This window comes from Aspergillus vadensis (genome assembly GCF_003184925.1).
Source record: "Aspergillus vadensis CBS 113365 unplaced genomic scaffold BO88scaffold_25, whole genome shotgun sequence".
NCBI lineage: Eukaryota > Fungi > Ascomycota > Eurotiomycetes > Eurotiales > Aspergillaceae > Aspergillus > Aspergillus vadensis.
In genome coordinates, this window is record NW_020292063.1 from 404280 (window position 1) to 423342 (window position 19063).

Sequence of the window (19063 nt, forward strand, 5' to 3'; positions counted from 1 at the left end):
GGATGGTTCACACGCTTAAATCGGGTCATCTGTTTGCTTTTCACCCAGCTGGACCTGTGGCTGCAGCTAGAAGACAGCCACGGTAACATATCGGAGTGCTTCGGCCGATCTGAGGCTCGATTCCGAATCAGTGCATCCTGCGCGAGTGTTCGTCGGCCATAGCGGAATAGCGCAGTGACTAGGCCCACGCCAGTGTGCTTAACGTGCAGGACGGGGTTGAGGTTAGACCGGAAAATACTCTGTGACAGATGGGGAAAGTGAAACATTGTAGTGGAGATTAAGGCGGCTCCCTCAAAGCGTTCATTTTCAGGTGTTTTCAGCTCTGCTGCAGCTTGTCAAGCATTCGTAACAGGGAAGAGAGGGGACGGGAGGGAGAGCTGAAGCAGCAGCCGGCGGTATTTATGGGTTGGTTAGTAGTGTTATATTGCAGCAAATAAAACAAAGCAAGGCAGCCGCACTACTACTTCAAGCCACATGCAGCTGTCATGCGTTTGACAATGCGAGATAGCGAGGATAAATATAATAAAAAGTAACGAAATCAAGAGATAAGTTAAGAAAAGGGAAATAAAAAATACTTATGATGCTCGACAACCTATACATCCTAGAGAAAAATAAGATCGACCTATGCATGTGCGTATGTCACCCCTCGCCTGCAATTTACAAAGATTATATTCTTGAGCCAGCTCTCTATCCCTGAACCCTGAAAGTACGGCCACTGGCCGTCTTCCTTTCTCGCTCCTCGTTCTCGGGCCGCGCCCGGTTGAGAACTATCATTCATTAGTGACATGGACATACCTTTATTGTTGGGGGGTCCACTCTTACCTTGGAGGAAGTCCGCGGTCCTCTTGCGCATCCTAGTGTGAATGTATGCCTGGATCCTAAGTAAGCATGTTGACCTGGCCTGCAAAATGACTTGGAGAGCTACCTTGGATGCTTTGATGTGGTAATGGAAGTAATCCCGGAAAATCTGGATGTGAGAAATGTTCTCATAGCGTCGCTGTGGGGTCAGGTGGCGAGGGAACAGGACTATGAGCGGTTAGTAACAGCTAACGGATGGGTGATGCATATCCCCGAATACATACCGAAAGTGACATAGCTGATACTACCGTCGTTACCGTTCTGGAGGCCAGGCACACCAGCCAGCTCCAGGGGACAGTCGTTTCGGAAGAGCACTTGAGGGGCATTTTGCAAGGTAAGGACACGGCGTCTGGCATCGACGAATTCCTGCAGGAACACCTTGCCAAAGATGCGATCTGTCTCCTCCCGGAACACTGTGCTGAAGATCACCGTGACACGATCATGACTGGCTTTAATGTAAATCGCTTCCTCCTCTCGATAGTGGATGGCCATAACCTCTCCTCCTTCCTTAACTCCCTGGGGCGCAGTCTCGCTCGTGTATCTCGAAGCCTCTTCGGCCAGCTTAGCGAACTCATCGAATGCTCTCTCGAAGGGGGCGGCCATGGCGTTGCGCTTCATCAGCGCCAGGCGCATGATAAGTTCATCCTTCGCCTCCTGCTCGGCGGGCAGGTTCTCTAGATCGATCAGGACGGAGAAGTCATAGCCGGGCTCCGGGGTGACAATGTAGGGGCCGTATTCCCTTTCCAGCACCTCCTGGGCACCGTACTGGACAAGCTCCCGGAAGCATTTCACGTTGATAGAAATGAGGATCTTGGTTTTGGATTCTGGCGTAGACAGATGGAAGGTCACCCCGTCAAAATCGGAAACGATTTGGTCGATTGACACGGGCGGGGCTCTGAAGGAAGCATGAATGGAGCTGTTAGCTGGTAGCCTGGCGTATACCGGAGGCGGGGGGGAAAGCTGTACCCAGAGAACCGCTCCGTCAGGAGGGAGTGGATGAGAACGTTGTGGTAGTCTAGCAAAAGCATGTTGACGGACGCATCCAATGATAATGAGTAATAGATTCAGATTCTCGACCTGCGATTCCCTTTCCTTTAATTCTGGCTTTCAATCCCACGAGGGTCACTGCCACGATGGGAGTTACGTTGATGGGGGCTTTGGGGAACCGGCAGGCGGTGGGGGAGGCCGGCAGTGGTCGCTGTCGCTCTCCGTAGCGACCGCCGCCATTTGCGCCTATCGATAGCATTCATTCTCCGAGCTCCCAAAATTTTTCCCAGGTCGCAAACACCCAACGATGGTGAAGTCATATTTGTAAGTGAGGCGCTCAAGGGTGTAGCATTTTACCCCGAAAGTATTTTCTGTGTACTGACTTCTTCAGTAAATTCGAGCATTCGAAAACTTTCGGGCTCATTGCGTCCGGCTCGTCGAATGCGATCTGGGCCCGGGACGATGAACTCGCGGGTTCCGCACGTCGGACAGGCTCTGGGCGAGCCTTCGTGGGTGCGAGCGAGGAGGTTCTCTGTTGGGACATTAAGAAGGGTGAACTACTGGGCAGATGGCACGATACGTCTTGCAAGGCGCAGGTCACGATAATCACGCAGAGCAAGACGGATGAGGATATTTTTGCGGTCGGGTAAGTTTTCTCGCCATTGTAGCATTTTGGTACGCTACCTTACTAATTCGGATGCCCCTTTGTGATATAGTTATGAAGACGGCAGCATTCGTATCTGGGATTCGCGGACCGAGACGGTGATTATTTCCTTCAATGGCCACAAGTCGGCCATCACTCAGCTTGCCTTCGATAGCACAGGTGTCCGCCTCGCAAGTGGTTCGAGAGACACGGACATTATTGTATGGGATCTGGTTGCGGAAGTCGGACTTTTCAAACTGCGCGGACACACCGATCAGATTACATCGCTCCATTTCCTTACCCCGTCCATTGAATTGCTCAATGAAGCCGGTCTCAGTGAGCATGCGGGTTTTCTGTTGACGACTGGAAAAGACGCTCTGATCAAAGTATGGGACTTGGCTGCGCAACACTGCATCGAAACACATGTGGCACAGTCCAACGGCGAGTGTTGGAGCCTAGGTCTCTCGCCCGACCAGAGTGGTTGTATTACGGCAGGAAATGATGGAGAACTGAAGGCCTGGTCGATTGATGAGAGTGCTATGATTCACATTTCCAAAGAGAAGGTTGGCTCGGAGGGACAGAAGATCTTGACGGACCGGGGCACGTTTTATCGAAATGGAAAGGACCGCACAATCGGAATCAGATTTCACCCTCGAGCGGACTACATTGGAATCCACGGGTCTGAGAAGGCAGTCGAGATTTGGCGCATTCGCTCGCAGACCGAGGTGCAAAAGAGCCTGGCCAGGAAGCGCAAGAGGAGAAAGGAGAAGGACGCGCAGCGTGCAGCTGACAAGGATGGAGCAGCTGCTGAGGAAGCCAATGAGAAATCAGAGGATGCCTCATCTGCGCCTGTCTCGGAAGTTTTTGTTCCTCACACTATTGTACGCACTGGCGGTAAGGTCCGGTCCTTTGACTGGATTCGCACGAAGTCAACTGGAAGTCTGCAACTCCTGGCCGCGACCACCAACAACCAACTCGAAGCTTACAGCGTTGTGACCGCGAACAAGAAGAACAAGGATGAGGAGGAGCCAGACTACAGCCGGAACTTGGCAGTGGACATCCCCGGCCACCGCACCGACATCAGATCAGTGGCCTTGAGCTCGGACGATCGGATGCTGGCGTCTGCCTCCAACGGCAGCCTCAAGATCTGGAACGTCCGTACCCAAAGCTGTCTGCGTACTCTTGAATGTGGGTATGCTCTGTGCTCTGCTTTCCTTCCTGGTGATAAAATTGTTGTTGTGGGAAACAAGGATGGCCAGCTTGAGGTTTTCGACATCGCCTCGTCGACCCTTCTGGATACGATCAAAGCGCACGACGGGCCGGTCTGGTCCATTCAAATCCACCCCGACGGCAAGTCTTTGGTGAGTGGTAGTGCCGACAAATCTGCGAAGTTCTGGAACTTCCAGGTGGTTCAAGAAGAAATTCCCGGTACCAAGAGAACAACCCCCCGACTCAAGCTGGTGCACACGAGAACGCTCAAGGTTTCGGATGACATCCTTAACGTTCGCTTCTCCCCTGATGCTCGGTTGCTGGCTGTTGCACTTCTGGACAACACGGTCAAGGTCTTCTTTGTTGACTCCCTCAAACTCTTCCTCAATCTCTACGGTCACAAGCTGCCTGTTCTCAACATGGATATTTCTTGGGACAGCAAGCTGATCGTCACGTGTTCGGCCGACAAGACCGTCCGTATCTGGGGCTTGGACTTTGGTGACTGCCACAAGTCCTTCTTGGCCCACGAGGACAGTGTCATGGCTGTTGCTTTCGTTCCGAACAACAAGGATGGTAACGGGCACAACTTCTTCAGTGCTAGCAAGGATCGAGTTATCAAATACTGGGACGGTGACAAGTTTGAGCACATCCAAAAGCTGGCTGGTCACCATGGTGAAATTTGGGCTTTGACCATCAGTCACTCTGGAGATTTCATCGTCACCGCTAGTCATGATAAGAGCATCCGTACTTGGGAGCAGACTGACGAGCCTTTGTTCCTTGAGGAAGAGAGGGAGAAAGAATTGGAAGAGATGTACGATAACAACCTGATGGCCTCCCTGGATCAGGACGAGGATGGCCAGGATGGAGAGAAGGCTGAAGCCGTTGACGCTGGCAAACAAACTGCAGAGACATTAATGGCAGGTGAAAAGATCATGGAGGCATTGGATCTGGGTATGGAGGACTTGGAGGTTATGCGCCAATGGCGCGCTCTTAAGGCCAGACAGCCTAACGCTGCACCCCCACAGCGCAATGCCCAGTACATGGCTCTGAACAACATCTCAGCAGAGCGGTATCTCCTGAACGTCGTTCAAAAGATCCCCGCAGCCGCTCTTCAAGACGCTCTGCTTGTCTTGCCCTTCTCGAAGGTGCCTGCTCTCTTCACGTTCCTCAATATCTGGGCCAGCCGCGAGTGGAACATTCCCCTTACCTGCCGTGTGCTGTTCTTCATCTTGAAGACTCACCACCGCCAGATCGTCGCTAGCAAGATGATGAGGCCGATGTTGGACGGTATCCGATCCGCGCTGCGCCAGGTCCTGGCTCGTCAGAAGGACGAGATGGGTTTCAACTTGTCGGCTCTGCAGTTCGTCGGCCAACAGATCCAGGAACAAAGCACAAAGGATTACATCGACGAAGCCGCCTACGAGGAGCAGGAGAGGCAGACGGGCACGGGCAAGAAGCGGCAGTTCATGAGCATTGCCTGATTGCGCGTGGGCCAGCGATATATACCTACCTGTACTACACATGCATCTGACTGGCGTTGAGACCTGAGATTTTGTTGTTTTGGATTGTTTGGTTACGAAAAGTTTTATACCTGGAGTTACACGTTCACGAACGGCTTCGATACACTGTAAATCGATATAGAGATATGTCAAATTATGAAACGATCCGTCCATACTAGCTTCCAACATAACAACTAAACAATTGTATTGCATTCATCTATTCAATTACTAATATACCGACCAAGACTTCGTCACAGAAAGACCTATAATAAACCTGTCAGCACAAGTACCCAACAGATTGGCAATCACACATATAGCGGACGAAAAGAATCCAGCCAGTCAAATCCAACCCAAAACCAAGAGGGACAGACTAGAACCAATTCACAACCATGAAAACACCACTCAGCAGAACCATTATAAGCATCGACGACAGTGAACATCCCTATTTTTAGGGGTCCCTGCCATTCCTCTTCCGGCTCTTCCTAATATACCGGTTCATAGAAAAATTCTCATCATATAGGTGTAGGTTGTGAAAGTGTTGATTGGTTCTACCCCTCGGTTTTGGGTATGGAGCTGCATTAAGGGAAAAAAAAAAAAAACAAGGTAAAATTGGTATGCATACCTGAGCAATTGTTAGTCGTGTAGTGTTGTGTTGTCGGATTGTGGCAAATTATATTGCGACTCGAACATTAGAGTCAGTCAAGCTGAGAGAGAGAGAAAACGTAGCTCCAGCTGTGCGAAAAGGAAAGTGGGAGAAAATGAAGAAAATGGGGAGGAGCTATTTTTCTTCGGCGGAAGTGTTGCGCCGGAGGCAGAGTGGGTGAGTCAGGACTTAGTCAGCTGGTTATTAGCTTGGGTCGCTTCAGCCTAGCATACTGCCACACCACACCGCCAAGATTTTATACAGATTCTCAAATGAGTTTTTGGGAGCTGTATGTTTCTAAAATCCGCTGAATCCGAGGATTTTTCATCGAGGTTCACTAGTTTCTGCCGTCTCTGGCGGTCAATGAAGCGGTAGGAGTGATTGCTGTCGCCTAATACTTTGCCTCCCCGCCTAATGGAGTATGCAATTAGTATATCCAGTAGATGACAATAAAGCTTATTGGTACTATAATACATGGGGAGTTTGTCAGTTGTCTATATGTGAGGTATGAGTTAGCAGTGTTCAATCACGCTGATATTCTCTGCTTTCATGCCTGATATTTTGGTTGTGATGCGGGGAACAATCAGCAGTCAAGGCGTACTGTGGTACAAAGTGCTGGTTACTATATGAAGGGCCCTGTTTGTATAGATTGGAAGTGTAAAGGGCTCTCTGGGTGGCCCTGAGCACTCAGGGACTATTATGGTCGACTGTTGCTGTAGGAATGTATTCCACAGCGAAGAAAGCCTAGAGGGGGTTGATTTTCGTGTTGACGTCTCTGAAACGTGGGTTTTAGATCTGAATAGTAGTATATGTCTGGTATACTAGCTAGCTTGTGATTAAAATAGCCTCTATACACTCTAATATCAGATGTTTTGCCAATTAGTACTAGCAGACATGAAGCTGGCCTCGAGGTTGAATTCTACATCGATATGCCAGAATAACTTTATATTGGCAAGAGAAAACCAATACAGAATGTAAATAATAAGTCTCTAAATTCATTCAGATCTAATACAATATAAGAGATTATCTATGCTGTATATCAAGTGCATACCTGAATGTTGACGGAGATCATGATTTCTAGTAGTAAAAGTCTATGAAATCTAGGGCATACTACTTACATAACCACACCATACATCAAGCAGCTGCATCAGGTTAAAGACTGAGCCGATAAACAAACAGACGATACCTATCAGTCTCATTGCAACTTCTTAGGTCATTAAACAGCTGATCAGAGAACAGCCTTGGCTTGATGTCGTCGTATCTATCGAATACCAATCCCTACGAGGCTGGCTCCGGAGTAAAGGAGTGAAGTATGTGGGGAGTCACACAACAGCAGCTGGAGAATGCAAGGAAGATCAAAGCTGAACATCTCTGACCAATTGATACCTGTCATTCATTATCGTCCTGCATTAGCTTATGTGTAATCTGACGTGTTGGATAGCGTTGTCCTTGGCCCCCCTTCCGTCATCGTCAAGGTATATCAAGATGGAGTCTCAGCAAGATCACGCTGTCCTCCATCTATCCTCTATCTTCAATTCCTCATCACCTCTCATTTTGTAGACTCGCCGTAGCTAGAAGCACCGAAGACCCATCATGCCCACTCCAGAATACTTCAATCGCTTCCCTCCATTCCCCTCCGATATCCCCACCGCAGATATACCAGTGATATCATTCAAAGATCTCGCAAATGCAAGCACCCCCGAGTCATATAAACTATTCCAAGCCTGTCGAGAACTCGGAATATTTTCCCTTGACCTTCGAAATTCCGGCACAGGAGAGCAATTACTCAAAGATGCAGAGACGCTGATGAATCTCACCACCACTACCCTAAGCCTGGATCGGCAAATCCTGGATAGATTCGCCTACAACCCCCCTCACAACATCGCAGGGTAAGTCTTAGAACTACTTCTTCCTAGTTACATTAGTAATTTCCAGCACATGCATCTGAAACTGGATTGAACTCAGATACAAACGCTCCGGCAAACTCCGCACCGCCGACGGCAAGCTAGACAGCATGGAAACATACAGCATAAGCCAAGACGACATGGTAGGCAACGTTCCTCCACGCGAGAACCCCGAGCCCATCGAACGCCACCGTACCGAATGCCGGGCCTTTTTCGAGCACGCCCGTACTACACTCGAAGTCATCTACGCCCACCTCGAGGAGAACCTGGGTCTCCCGCCTAACACTTTAGCTGAACGCAGCGCCCTAAACAAGCAGTCTGACACTTTTGCGCGACTACTCGTCAATTGGCCTCAAACCAAGCACACTGGCTCTGAGAGCAGAGAGCCCCAGGTAACGCTAGGTGGTCACGCCGATATGGGCGCCCTGACTATGCTGTTCAATGTCTCTGGTGGGCTGCAGATTCTGCCAAAGGGGAAGGAGAATGTGAATGAGAACTGGGAGTATGTTCGTCCGAGACCGGGGTGTGCGCTGATTAATGTGGGTGATTCTTTGATGAAGTGGACGGGAGGTGTGCTGCATAGTGCTTTTCATCGTGTTGTGACGGCTCCTGGGGAGCAGGGAAGTGTGGCGCGCCAGAGCGTGGCGTTGCTTACGAGGCCGGATCGGTCTGTTACTATGCAAAGGATCAAGGGGAGTGCGTTGATTCCGCCATTAAAGGAGGGGGAGGTTGATGATGATCGGTCCGCGAGCGACTGGATAATCTGGAAGATTACAAAGGGGGAGTTGAGGGTGCAGACGGCGGAAGAGAAGCAGGTGGCTGCTACTGCTTGATTCTCTCGAGAGATAGCTTTGCTGTGTTAACCTCGACATTTCGGTCGAAGGCACGGCAGACTTTATATCGTGTAGTGGGGGTAGTAGATAATCTGAAGTCGTCTCAGCAGTAACAATGCCTTAATACTGAGACAATGATACCTCGTAAAAGGCCATAATTCATGGGAATTCGCGAACATCAATACAATGGAAACGCCTTCTTGCGCCAAACACCCACGCTCAAAATGCTATACCAATCATGATGCGCGCTTCATCAAACCACAGTTTGAACATGTCCACCATTCGGTTTCCATGAAGGCTCCACAGCTATCACATAACCATCCGAGAGGACGCTTGTTGGCGTCCCGCTCGAGGGCAGCTAATGATTCAACAGCACGAGTCCGGTTTTTGAACCCCGTGTACCTGCTCGACGGACTCATCGACCGCTTGTTCTTTTTCACTGCTGGTTTTGTCTGGCTCGAACTGGCTGTAGCAGTAGGAGGGCCCGAAACAGACCTAGTGGTCGTTGGTCGCGGACGTTCTGATGCACACGCATCACAGCAAAGAAAGTTCGCTGGATTTTCGAGCGTGCACGTCGGACATGACCACGGCTTATCGTACAGATTATCATCTGAGACGAGGTCAATAGTTTCTGCAGGCTGCGAAGGCCCTCTCGGCCTGCTGTTCTCCGGAACAGGGGGTGGAGACAACGTTGTCCGCGGACCGGCGGGATTATCATGACTCGGCGGAATGTAGGAGGGGCCATATCTCTCACGCTCTTCCTGTTCAATCAGATCAATATACGCTTCCATGATAGCACGCTCATTAGCATCGTCTTCCTCCGCCTTAGTTCGGAAACCATTCCTAGAGGCTTCCTCTGCAAGTTCGGCACTGTTGTCAGCGCCTGAGGCACAACCATTCGTCACTTCTATGCGCCTCTGCGCAGCATCCGCAATGACTCGGCGCATGTCAGTTCCGCGCAGGACAGGCGCACCACCAAGTCGTCGTCCAGATCCAGCGGATAGAGACCGTCTCTGTTCCGCAGCTGCTCTGGCTACACGGCGTGCTTCGTCGACAGGCATTTTCCGCCCTCCTAACCGTCGTCCTTCAGAAAGAAACCCTTCTCCTGTGTAGCCTTTCATGACAAGCTCTTCATGCTCATCCCGTAACTGGTTCCAAAGTGCATGAAACTGCTGATTATGCGGTCCATGCACAATATGACATAGCCTACAAATCATCGTCAACCATTGCTCTTCCTCAAGCAGAAAAGACAGAGGGACTACGTGGTAGAAGATAGAGTATCAACTTACTCATGAAGCATCGTATCCACTACCTGCTCGATAGGTAAGAACTGGCGCTGATCAGAAGGATACCGCAGCCGTAGACAGATCTTCTGACCCGCATTGACGTTCAACCCAAGCAAATTCCGCTGATGGGGATAGAATTCACAGAGCGTGCCGACCTTCCAGTCTCGTCGTCGCATTATGGGTTTCACCAGCGAAGCGACCTTCCGAAGAATCAACAACGCTTCCGATTCCCGTGGTCGTTGCTTTTCATGCTGGTATTCAAAAATGAGTGGATCTATTTCGCGCATGGTGGCGAATATACTGGAGGCACGGTTTCAAGACAACACTATGAAGGGGAGATGTTTAAAGATGATACTGAGGAACCCCGAGGGAAAATGACTCGATTTTTGAAGTAAAGAGGCGGAAACAGATCTAGATGCAGATGCTTGCTACCGCCTCCACCAGATATATTCCACGCTTGAACTGCGTCAGTGAGCGGAAAACGTGTCCCAACCGGATAGTAACACGCTAAGATGAATAAAAGGCATGACCCCAGGCGATAGAGGGGGTAATACAATGATGATGGTCAGGGGAAAGAATCATTTGGAAAGAAAGGAACTGAGTGCCACTCCGATTCGATTGCTAATCCAGGCATCCAGGCATCCAGGGACCGGAGTCACGTGGATACGTGCCTGAGGCTGGGATGGCCAATCGGGTGGTTACCCACTCAACGATTTTTATACTGATTTGACAAGAATTTTTGGTCCTCTTTTGATAGTAAGTACAATGTGAGGTGTAATTGGTGTATTTGGATGGTAGTGTTGCTAGGGTGTACTTGGAGTTGAGGAGCGTGTCTCCCGCTCTATATAGTTCACCGGTATAATCTATGATGGTTTCACATAGCATTAGCGATATTACAACATGTTATATGAATAAATTATTCCAAGGAGATATAACATGTAGCTGTTGCGGGGATATGTAAGTAGGTTGATTAATTTAATGTTCTTATATTTTAAAGTAAAGTATTGAATGAGACTGCATGGTGGCTCACCCGAAAAGTTCTCAATGTACGGTATAGTAGACAGTTCAAGATAGCTAAAAGAGGTGTCTAGGAAATACAGTGGCAAGAATTACTTGAAAGAAGGATGTATTAGTGACTACTTTGCATCATTCTCCCTGTTATGTCCTTACAATTGCTCCAACTTCCTCAACCACCGCCCTCATCTAGAACACCGGAGCGAGCAATGCTCCCCATGGAACCAAATCAGGATATCAAGCATGGCTATAGAATAATCCTAACGAGCATAACATGATAGGAGATTACTCTCTCGGTCCAGTCAAGCCCAAAGCAGGCCCTCCCAGATCTCATCACTTAGAACAGCTCTCCCCGACAACCACCCAGGCCCACAACATAAGTAACACTAAAGTGAGCAACAGTCCTGCAATCTGCTTCTCCTGACATTCACTACAATCTCTCTCTGCCGCTTTTCAGAACCATTTCTATCTTCTCCTGATCTTCTCTCCTGACCTTCTTTCTTCTCTCTCTTCAGAGCTCTTTCCTTTTCTTCATCCTCTCAACTGCGCACATTTTCAGACACACAGAACCTCCAAGCTCACCTACTAAAACCACCTCACAACAAGTTCAACTCAAAAGTAGAACAATGACTCGCTGGACTGACGAGAACAAGGCGACTGTATGTCACTTCCCCCACCCCTTGCCCAGTCACACATCCATACAATATTTACATACACAAACACAAACTAACAATTCCCCTCATCAGCTCCTCCGCCTCATCTTTGAGACTCAGAACTTCCAGATCGATCTCGACAAGATCGTCGATGCCTGGCGTAAGTATACAACCCACCCACCCACCCACCTGCACGCACACAATAACCCCAATCTCAACACTAACCACACCAACTCACAGCCGGAGATGACAAGCCCACCGGCAAAGCGCTCAGCGAACAGCTGGGCAAATACCGCAAGCCTGGCAGCTCCATAACCTTTAGATATACCAAAAGCAAGCGGGCTGCTCCTGATGGATCAGGATCTTCTGCGCCCAATACCCCTACCCCGAAGAGAAACCGAAAGATCAATGGAAAGGCTGGCAAGGTGAAGGCGGAAGTGCCGTCTTCTCCTGTCCCTGTGCCTAAGATCAAGGGCGAAATTGTGGAAGATGATAAGAAGTTTCTGGAGGCTTAAGAACGAAGATGAAATAGTCTAGAAGAGGGAAAGATAGAAAGGAGTACCGGCCGACGGGCAGATTAGCTTGGAGTTTATGGTTTTGTGCATAGGATCAGGGGACTGGTATTAGGGTTGGAGTTGAGGGGTTAGTATGGAGTTGGGTTATTTAGGTGCATAGGTCAGGTGAAATGGAGTTTAGGGAGTTGTGGCTCCTTTTCCCTGTTTAAATTGATGGCATTTGTAGCATGTTGATGATGCGTGTAGTAGTAGGATCAAATACGTAGGGCTCTATTTGTTTGTCAATACTTCGGTCATGACCAGCAAAATGAAGCATTTATCCTATCGGGTTTGTAGGTTAGTTTTTCGGTATTCATGTATCTCGACCAGTCTACTATATGCCCTAGTCCTTCAGGTCGAGCCAATGCTCGGAGGTATATCAGCGAATATATTTTCTACGAACATGGATCATCTTCGAAAATCTATGTCGTTGTGCACGAGATTGTGAAGGTCTTTCATCAACAGCAACGGGGGAAGAAACCGTATGATATACTACACTATGTGGTCTATCAGAATGGCCGCCTAAAATGTGCTGCGATGTCCCTGAAGACACAGCGTGATCGGCTTCGCAAGGTTGATTCCCGACCCGAAACGGGCGCCAATTACCGCAGCTCACGGGGTTTGGTGCGGATCCGGACGGGAAATGCCATTTATCCCGGGCTCTGCGTGGAGGGGGGCTCGACTGTTGCTTCGCAGTCGCTTGCAAAGTTCTTCTGCTATTCTTGAGATCAACGTAAACGGAGTCCAGGCCTGGAAACGCCTTGCAGTCGAATAACTTGGAACAACGCAAGGGAAAGATTATAATAGTAATGACTGCTGTATGAAGTGCCTGGATCTATGGTCGAATAAATCATTGAAGAAAACTCATCTATATTAAAAATACGTATATCGAGATAATCATTTAATCAAGCCCCTGGAACCACGGGTGATTTAAAGCCTCTGTGGCGCTGATGCGTGCTTCTGGACGTAGTTGCAACATGCGTTCCAGAAGGTTGACCCCCACAGGATCTAACGACGGTATAATTTGTTGCAGACTTTGTGGAGAGCGAGGCGGGAAGTCGTTTCTGTATTCGGGCAATTGACTGACGCCTGGCCAGGTGAGTTCGGTTGGTGTGCCCATAATATCGAAGATCTTCAGTAGTTGCTCTGCATTTGTTGTTCCAGCGAATAATGCAGAGCCTGTATACATCTCTGCCATGATACATCCGACGGACCAGATGTCTATGCTGGTGTTGTACGTGCGACTTCCAAGAAGCACGTCTGGGGGACGATACCAGAGAGTGACCACGTCAATCGAAAATGTGCTGATGGGTATACCGAACGCACGGCCCAGCCCAAAATCCGCAAGTTTTAGCCGCCCATTCTGGTTGAGTAGTAGGTTCTCGGGCTTCAGGTCTCGATGTAAGATTCCGTTCTCATGACAGAAAGAGACACCACACAGCAACTGGTAGACGAAAGACTTGGCCGTTGCGTTGTCAAGGGGGCTACTTTGAGTGTCAATGTAGCGCTTTAGATCCTGATCCATGTACTCAAAGACCAGCACCAATTTGTCCTCGACGTTTATCACATCGTGCAGGGTCAGGATGTTCTCATGTGTGAGGCGTCTCAGCAATGAGACTTCCCGGATAGCCGTTGAAGGAGCGCCTTCTTCAGCGTCGAGATTGATTTCTTTCAAGGCCACCAATTCGTTTGTCTCGCGATTGCGTCCTTTATAAACCTGGAATTAAGGTAGATACGCTGTCAGACACCACCAGTTGTACCTCTCGATCAGGAATCCAACGGATGGCTGAACGAACCGTTGCATATGTTCCCTGGCCCAGCTAACGTGATCATAATTAGCGACTAGGCTCACCAGAAACCCTCTATTTTCTCTTTCATCATTTCTCATCTAATAGGAACCACAAACCTTCTCCAGTTTCTTGAAGGAACCCTGATGAGAGGATGAAAACATAATCTGGGGAGTTGCGGGGTTGGTGAGTTCAAAGCTCGATAGCGGTACGGGTAGCAATCAAACTAACGAATGTGCTATATGCTTGGTCAATTTAAAAGTGCTGAGACATAGCATTGGCGATTTACCAAGATGGGTACTCGGCCCAGTTGGTAAGCAGGGGCTTTCCCTTGCTTTTATACCGAGGAAGCTCTAGCATGGATGCTAATGTGGAACGTGTATATTGCCAAATTGGACCATCGGTTCCCACCTCCTTCCCCTTTTCTGCGTGAACTTTTACGTAGCGTAAACGTGTTTATTCTTTTTTTCTTTTGTGTTGAGTTGTCCTTGGTGCGGATCAACCAGACGGCCACCTTACGAAAGCGAGAGACCGAGGGGCTTGCATGGGCAGGACAATATTGACATCACCAATCCGTACTCCCACCGATTAGCGGCTCATAGCAGGGCCAACTATCAGAAGAGGTAGTACTTGGCAGGGCGACTAGATCTGGCCCACGATAGGGTACCGAGCTAAGCGTCAAGCACTCAGGAGGGGCATCCAATTGTTCTCTCACCATACAGACACGCAGTCAGAACACTGTGGGCGATCTCTAGTCTGTGGTTGGCCATCCCGAACTTAAACGCAATTGGTTCGGCCGATGTAGACGGCGGCTAGATAAATAGGCTGAATGACTCGGCAGTGGCTGAGGCGCCCCGCAATCATTCGGTCTACATAGTAGGGATTGCACATCCTGGACAATGATCCACTCCGAAACATCGGTCAACTCTTCCGCACTGGAATTGCGGATTGGATTCACTACCTAAATAAAAAATAGTCAGACCCCAATATCCGGCGATCTGGTCAAGAGGCTTTCGAATGGCTATATGAGAACCTGGAAACGGGAATGTATCCCGTCTGGAAGTCACGAAGCGAAATTCCTATGCAGCTTTGAGGATAACCCACGACCCTTCAACCAGGAATGCCCGTGAGACAGTCGCAAGTGTCCGTGAGATCTACAACGGTGAGTAGCTTCCCCGTGAGCCCCTCCTTAACGGGCAGGAGTATATCGTGCCGCAATCTGAAGGCGGGAACTTTCAGGGTTTCTCGCTTTACCGAGACATGCAATCATAGCACGGTCTTGTCGGACTTGTCGGTTTCCAAGTATGCTTGATAATTCTTGTTTCATGTAGGCCGAAGGGGCACTCGGAAGCTCTTGTTAAGACGTATATACTTCAGACGAATTGTGGCTCAGTGTTCATGCGATTATCAACACTATCTCGGCACGGGGCAGACGTGCTCCGCACAAGGCGATAGCAATAAGGCTGAGGAGCCTAACTCTATCCCGCCAAGGACCATACAGCTGTCATATATCACACATTTTCTGGATGGTTGATCGATCATTGGGAACTGGTTATGACTTATGGTGAAGTGTTGACTGAGCGGACTATGCGTGCTGCCTCTGGATGGCAAACTAATAGGTCAGGCACGAAGAATCCTCCATTGCTTTACATACATGGAGTATGACTGAGCAGTGTCATTCCTCTGCGATCTGCGTTTTCTTGGCTGAATTAGCATAGTCTAAAACCTGGTGGGCCACTGCGAATACCTATTATAGTGAGCGGAAAATTTCTCTTCCACAAACTTGCCTCAGTACTCTTGGCTTTCGACACGAGACCTTCCTTCTGTGACATAGTATAGAAAGACACTTAGTTCAGGGACATGCAAGGTGGTCCCCTACTCCGTACAGCTGGTGGAACTGGTTGATGGCGCAGGAGGCCATGAGAATTGCGCGATAGATATAATGCTGCACATTACCAAGGCCACTTTCACAGAGTATAGAAGAAACCAACATGATATATGGAGGCAGAGCTCGTGTCCTGTACTATCTCACAGGCTATATATACTTTAACAACAGCTGCCTCCCAATTGCGCTTGGCAGCTCACTGTCACAAACTAATAGGCTAGGCCATTTGAGTTGAGCCAAAAACATCTTTGGAAGATACATTTATAGAGTATGCTGGACCATCCTCGCTGGGCAATACAGCAGGAATAATAATCGTTACTGTGATACAGAAGAGCAACTACATGGGTGTGTTGTCGGGTTGAACGCGACAGACGGTGCGCTTAACATACTGATAAGTATTATGGATTATGGAGTAAAAATTGAAAGGTATTTTCATCAAGTTGGCCGGATGGTGTAGTTGGTTATCACGTATCGTTAACACCGATAAGGTCCTGGGATCGAGCCCCAGTCTGGTCAAACTTTTTTCCTCCCCATCATTTTTGGTTTGACGGAGACACAGATAAAATGTTATATGCTAAATTAACAAATTACACAGTATCATCTTTATGATGGAAGGTTCTTGTTTGTATGATCACTATAAAATCCTCCGATTGTGCCTGTCTTTATTGGTTTCCTGATCATAGCTACTATAACATGCTTGGATGCTAAAATCACACCGGAATATCGTCAACCCATCGTGTATTCCCAGAGACGTCTGTGGGCTTCCTCACCCCGTATTAAGTTTGAATGATTTTAGATTCACAGACAGGTCGCTTGTTCCTCGGGCCGTTGTAGTCGTATGAATTGCTCTCATGTGTCCGGACTTCTCCAACACGACAATAAGATTGCAGGATACGGCCTATTATCTCACTAGGGCCCACTCGGTAGCTAGAGGCACCGGGGATTCTATATTTGCATTTACAATAAAGTGGACTTTTTTTGGATGCAAATCAATCGCAGTCTTATTATACCCTCTTGTCCCTGTGCCATTGACACGGGTCTTACAGGAGTCTCATGTCGGAGCCGGTCCTTTAACATAGGAGGTTTGGCTTTGGAAATGCTCTGGTATTTCAAATAGTTATGATATTACTAGTGTTGACAGCTTCTCATGCATTGTTACACTTGTTGTACTCGTTGATTTCATTCAGGATTTCTACTACTACTGAGTGGTTGCAGACAAATGATAGTAATATATAGTAGCCAGATCAATAACATATCGACACGGCTATCGTCGGTGTTCCCTCCCCATATTTCGGAACTTATGCACCTGTTCAGCACATGATGGAGATTGCTAGCAAGCCCTTCACGACCCATCACATGCTTGTTGCATACAGTGCAGCATTCACATCAACGGTGCAGCCGTATAGATCCGGTTGCTCCAATAGGGTGGAAAGGCTCATGTGACCCGCCCGCCGATAAGAATCGGATTCTTCATTGCCGACGAATCTTCTTCAACCTCTTTATCTCAGAAAGCTCGGGTTCCTGAGCAGACAGCATCATCATGACTAGTGACGACCAGTTTTTCTTCGACTACGTGAGTTGGTAGCATGCGCCCTCTGCTCGCCGCTTTCGTACTGACGCTTTCCTCTTCTCCAGCTTGCCTCGATACCGCATGACGTAAGGAGATATTCTCTCCAAGTCGCCGAGTCGATCGACCGACAAGTGGACCACGCAGCCAACGCACTCCGCGATACCCTCTCCAGCCAGTCATGGCTACCTACTTCCGTTCGGCCCGTATCCAGAAACCGACCCAGTCCGCCCATACCGCGAGGATTCGTTGATCGCGTGCACAGTTGGTTCTTGCGCAACCGGGCATGGAGTGCTGCCATCATCGCGTTCTTGGGCACCAGCTGTGTGTTGTATTATGGGAATAAGAAGCTGAACGGAAAGCGGCGGAGAGCCAGGCGAGCTGGAAATGGAGCCCGGAAGGAAATAGTGGGTATGGTTACTTCCTACTTGTCTTATACTTCGCAGTCTAATCTTTGGGACAGTCATCGCCGGGTCGCCCCATGAGCCGATGACCAGAGCGATCGCCGCCGATTTGGAACGTCGAGGATACATAGTCTACGTGACAGTCACATCCGCAGAGGAGGAACATATCGTGCAGTCGGAAAATCGAGCAGATATCAAAGCCCTCTGGCTGGATCTCTCAGCCGTAAGCGCCATCAATCGCCTCGCAGGGATCTAGCGCCAAACTGACAATATCGATTTGAACAGACACCCTCCTCACCTTCCGAAATACATCCCTCCCTAAATGAGATCTACTCCCTTATTTCTCGACCTCAGTCACCCATGGCCGGTGTGCCCCCTCACACCTGCCAACTAAGCGGCCTCATCCTCGTGCCCTCTCCGAACTACGCCTCCGGCCCCGTGGCTACAATCCCACCATCCTCCTGGATCGACACCGTCAACACCCGCCTTCTCTCCCCCATCCTTACGACCCAGCTCTTCCTCCCTCTCCTCACCCTTCGCAACTCCAACAGCACTATCGTCGTCGCCTACCCGTCTATTTCCTCATCCCTCTCCGCTCCCTTCACCGGACCCGAAGTCGCAACCACTCGCGCACTGTCAGGGTTCGCAACTTCCCTGCGCAGAGAACTCAGCCTCCTCCAACAGAACAACATCGACGTTGTGGAACTCAAGCTCGGTAACATCGACCTGGGTTCGCAGTATCGCAACGCCCAGAGCCACATCACCGGCACGGAAGTCCTTGCCTGGAGTGTGCAACAGCGGTCTCTATACGCCTCGCAGTATCTCAACAGCATCGAACAGCGACCAGCTGCATCCGCTGGGCCCAGCACGATCCGCGGCTCGCCAGCCCGGGCTCTACACTACGCTGTCCTGGACGCACTAGACCCCCCATCGAAGGACATCTTCGGTAGAAGGGTGGCCAAGAATTCGGTCATCTATGTCGGTCGGGGAGCACGGACGTACCACTTCATCGGCGAGTGGGTTCCTGCTGGACTCGTAGGCTGGATGCTGGGGTTGCGGACCGGACAGCAAACACCCTCGGAGAATGGGAGTGGGGGAAGTAGTGAGACGAGCTGGGAGAAGGTTTAATGGTTTAAGCATATTAATGATGGGGGTTCCTGATACGGAGTAGTGTTAAATGATATCATCTCATCTCTTCTTTCTTCTCTAACGCGTCACATTGACATTCCTTCTTGACTGCATCTCTTCTTATTCACAGTAAGTAGTTATATGAGGGATTTTGAATGAACTATATGTAATATATCTGTGGTTAAAGCTATACGCAACTGTATCTGTAA

The 19063-nt window shown here is 49.2% G+C and overlaps 7 protein-coding genes and 1 non-coding gene across 8 annotated transcripts; 5 read left to right on the forward strand and 3 right to left on the reverse strand.

The window, feature by feature from the left end:
- Positions 1–550: 550 nt before the first annotated feature.
- On the reverse strand, positions 551–1984 carry BO88DRAFT_407660 (actin-related protein 2/3 complex subunit 2). The gene is made up of 5 exons (XM_025707496.1): positions 1825–1984; positions 1083–1753; positions 926–1026; positions 823–871; positions 551–767 (listed from the first exon to the last, which is right to left on the reverse strand). The coding sequence occupies exons 1-5, from the start codon at positions 1884–1886 to the stop codon at positions 688–690; spliced, it is 963 nt and encodes a 320-aa protein (XP_025559267.1). The 5' UTR covers positions 1887–1984; the 3' UTR covers positions 551–687.
- Positions 1985–2132: 148 nt separating this feature from the next.
- On the forward strand, positions 2133–5393 carry BO88DRAFT_407661 (snoRNA-binding rRNA-processing protein DIP2). The gene is made up of 3 exons (XM_025707497.1): positions 2133–2169; positions 2237–2491; positions 2562–5393. The coding sequence occupies exons 1-3, from the start codon at positions 2153–2155 to the stop codon at positions 5176–5178; spliced, it is 2889 nt and encodes a 962-aa protein (XP_025559268.1). The 5' UTR covers positions 2133–2152; the 3' UTR covers positions 5179–5393.
- Positions 5394–7387: 1994 nt separating this feature from the next.
- BO88DRAFT_490718 (oxidoreductase) lies at positions 7388–8576 on the forward strand (the record flags this gene model as incomplete). Its single annotated transcript, XM_025712802.1, has 2 exons — positions 7388–7728; positions 7805–8576. The coding sequence occupies exons 1-2, from the start codon at positions 7433–7435 to the stop codon at positions 8574–8576; spliced, it is 1068 nt and encodes a 355-aa protein (XP_025559269.1). The 5' UTR covers positions 7388–7432.
- On the reverse strand, positions 8537–10438 carry BO88DRAFT_395399 (metalloendopeptidase WSS1). The gene is made up of 2 exons (XM_025705193.1): positions 9866–10438; positions 8537–9782 (listed from the first exon to the last, which is right to left on the reverse strand). The coding sequence occupies exons 1-2, from the start codon at positions 10147–10149 to the stop codon at positions 8813–8815; spliced, it is 1254 nt and encodes a 417-aa protein (XP_025559270.1). The 5' UTR covers positions 10150–10438; the 3' UTR covers positions 8537–8812.
- A 1064-nt stretch (positions 10439–11502) lies between these two features.
- Positions 11503–12044, forward strand: BO88DRAFT_457176 (uncharacterized protein; the record flags this gene model as incomplete). The annotated part of the gene is made up of 3 exons (XM_025710977.1): positions 11503–11535; positions 11623–11689; positions 11770–12044. 3 exons carry the CDS (start codon positions 11503–11505, stop codon positions 12042–12044), a joined length of 375 nt encoding a protein of 124 aa, XP_025559271.1.
- Positions 12045–12984: 940 nt separating this feature from the next.
- BO88DRAFT_395401 (negative regulator of the PHO system) lies at positions 12985–14374 on the reverse strand (the record flags this gene model as incomplete). The annotated part of the gene is made up of 5 exons (XM_025705194.1): positions 14160–14374; positions 14102–14108; positions 13990–14037; positions 13880–13903; positions 12985–13800 (listed from the first exon to the last, which is right to left on the reverse strand). The coding sequence occupies exons 1-5, from the start codon at positions 14228–14230 to the stop codon at positions 12985–12987; spliced, it is 966 nt and encodes a 321-aa protein (XP_025559272.1). The 5' UTR covers positions 14231–14374.
- Positions 14375–16197: 1823 nt separating this feature from the next.
- On the forward strand, positions 16198–16271 carry BO88DRAFT_t230. The gene has a single exon. It is a non-coding gene; the product is annotated as a tRNA-Val (tRNA).
- A 987-nt stretch (positions 16272–17258) lies between these two features.
- Positions 17259–19049, forward strand: BO88DRAFT_407665 (DUF1776 domain-containing protein). The gene is made up of 4 exons (XM_025707498.1): positions 17259–17328; positions 17391–17733; positions 17786–17949; positions 18012–19049. Exons 1-4 carry the CDS (start codon positions 17296–17298, stop codon positions 18852–18854), a joined length of 1383 nt encoding a protein of 460 aa, XP_025559273.1. The 5' UTR covers positions 17259–17295; the 3' UTR covers positions 18855–19049.
- Positions 19050–19063: the final 14 nt, after the last annotated feature.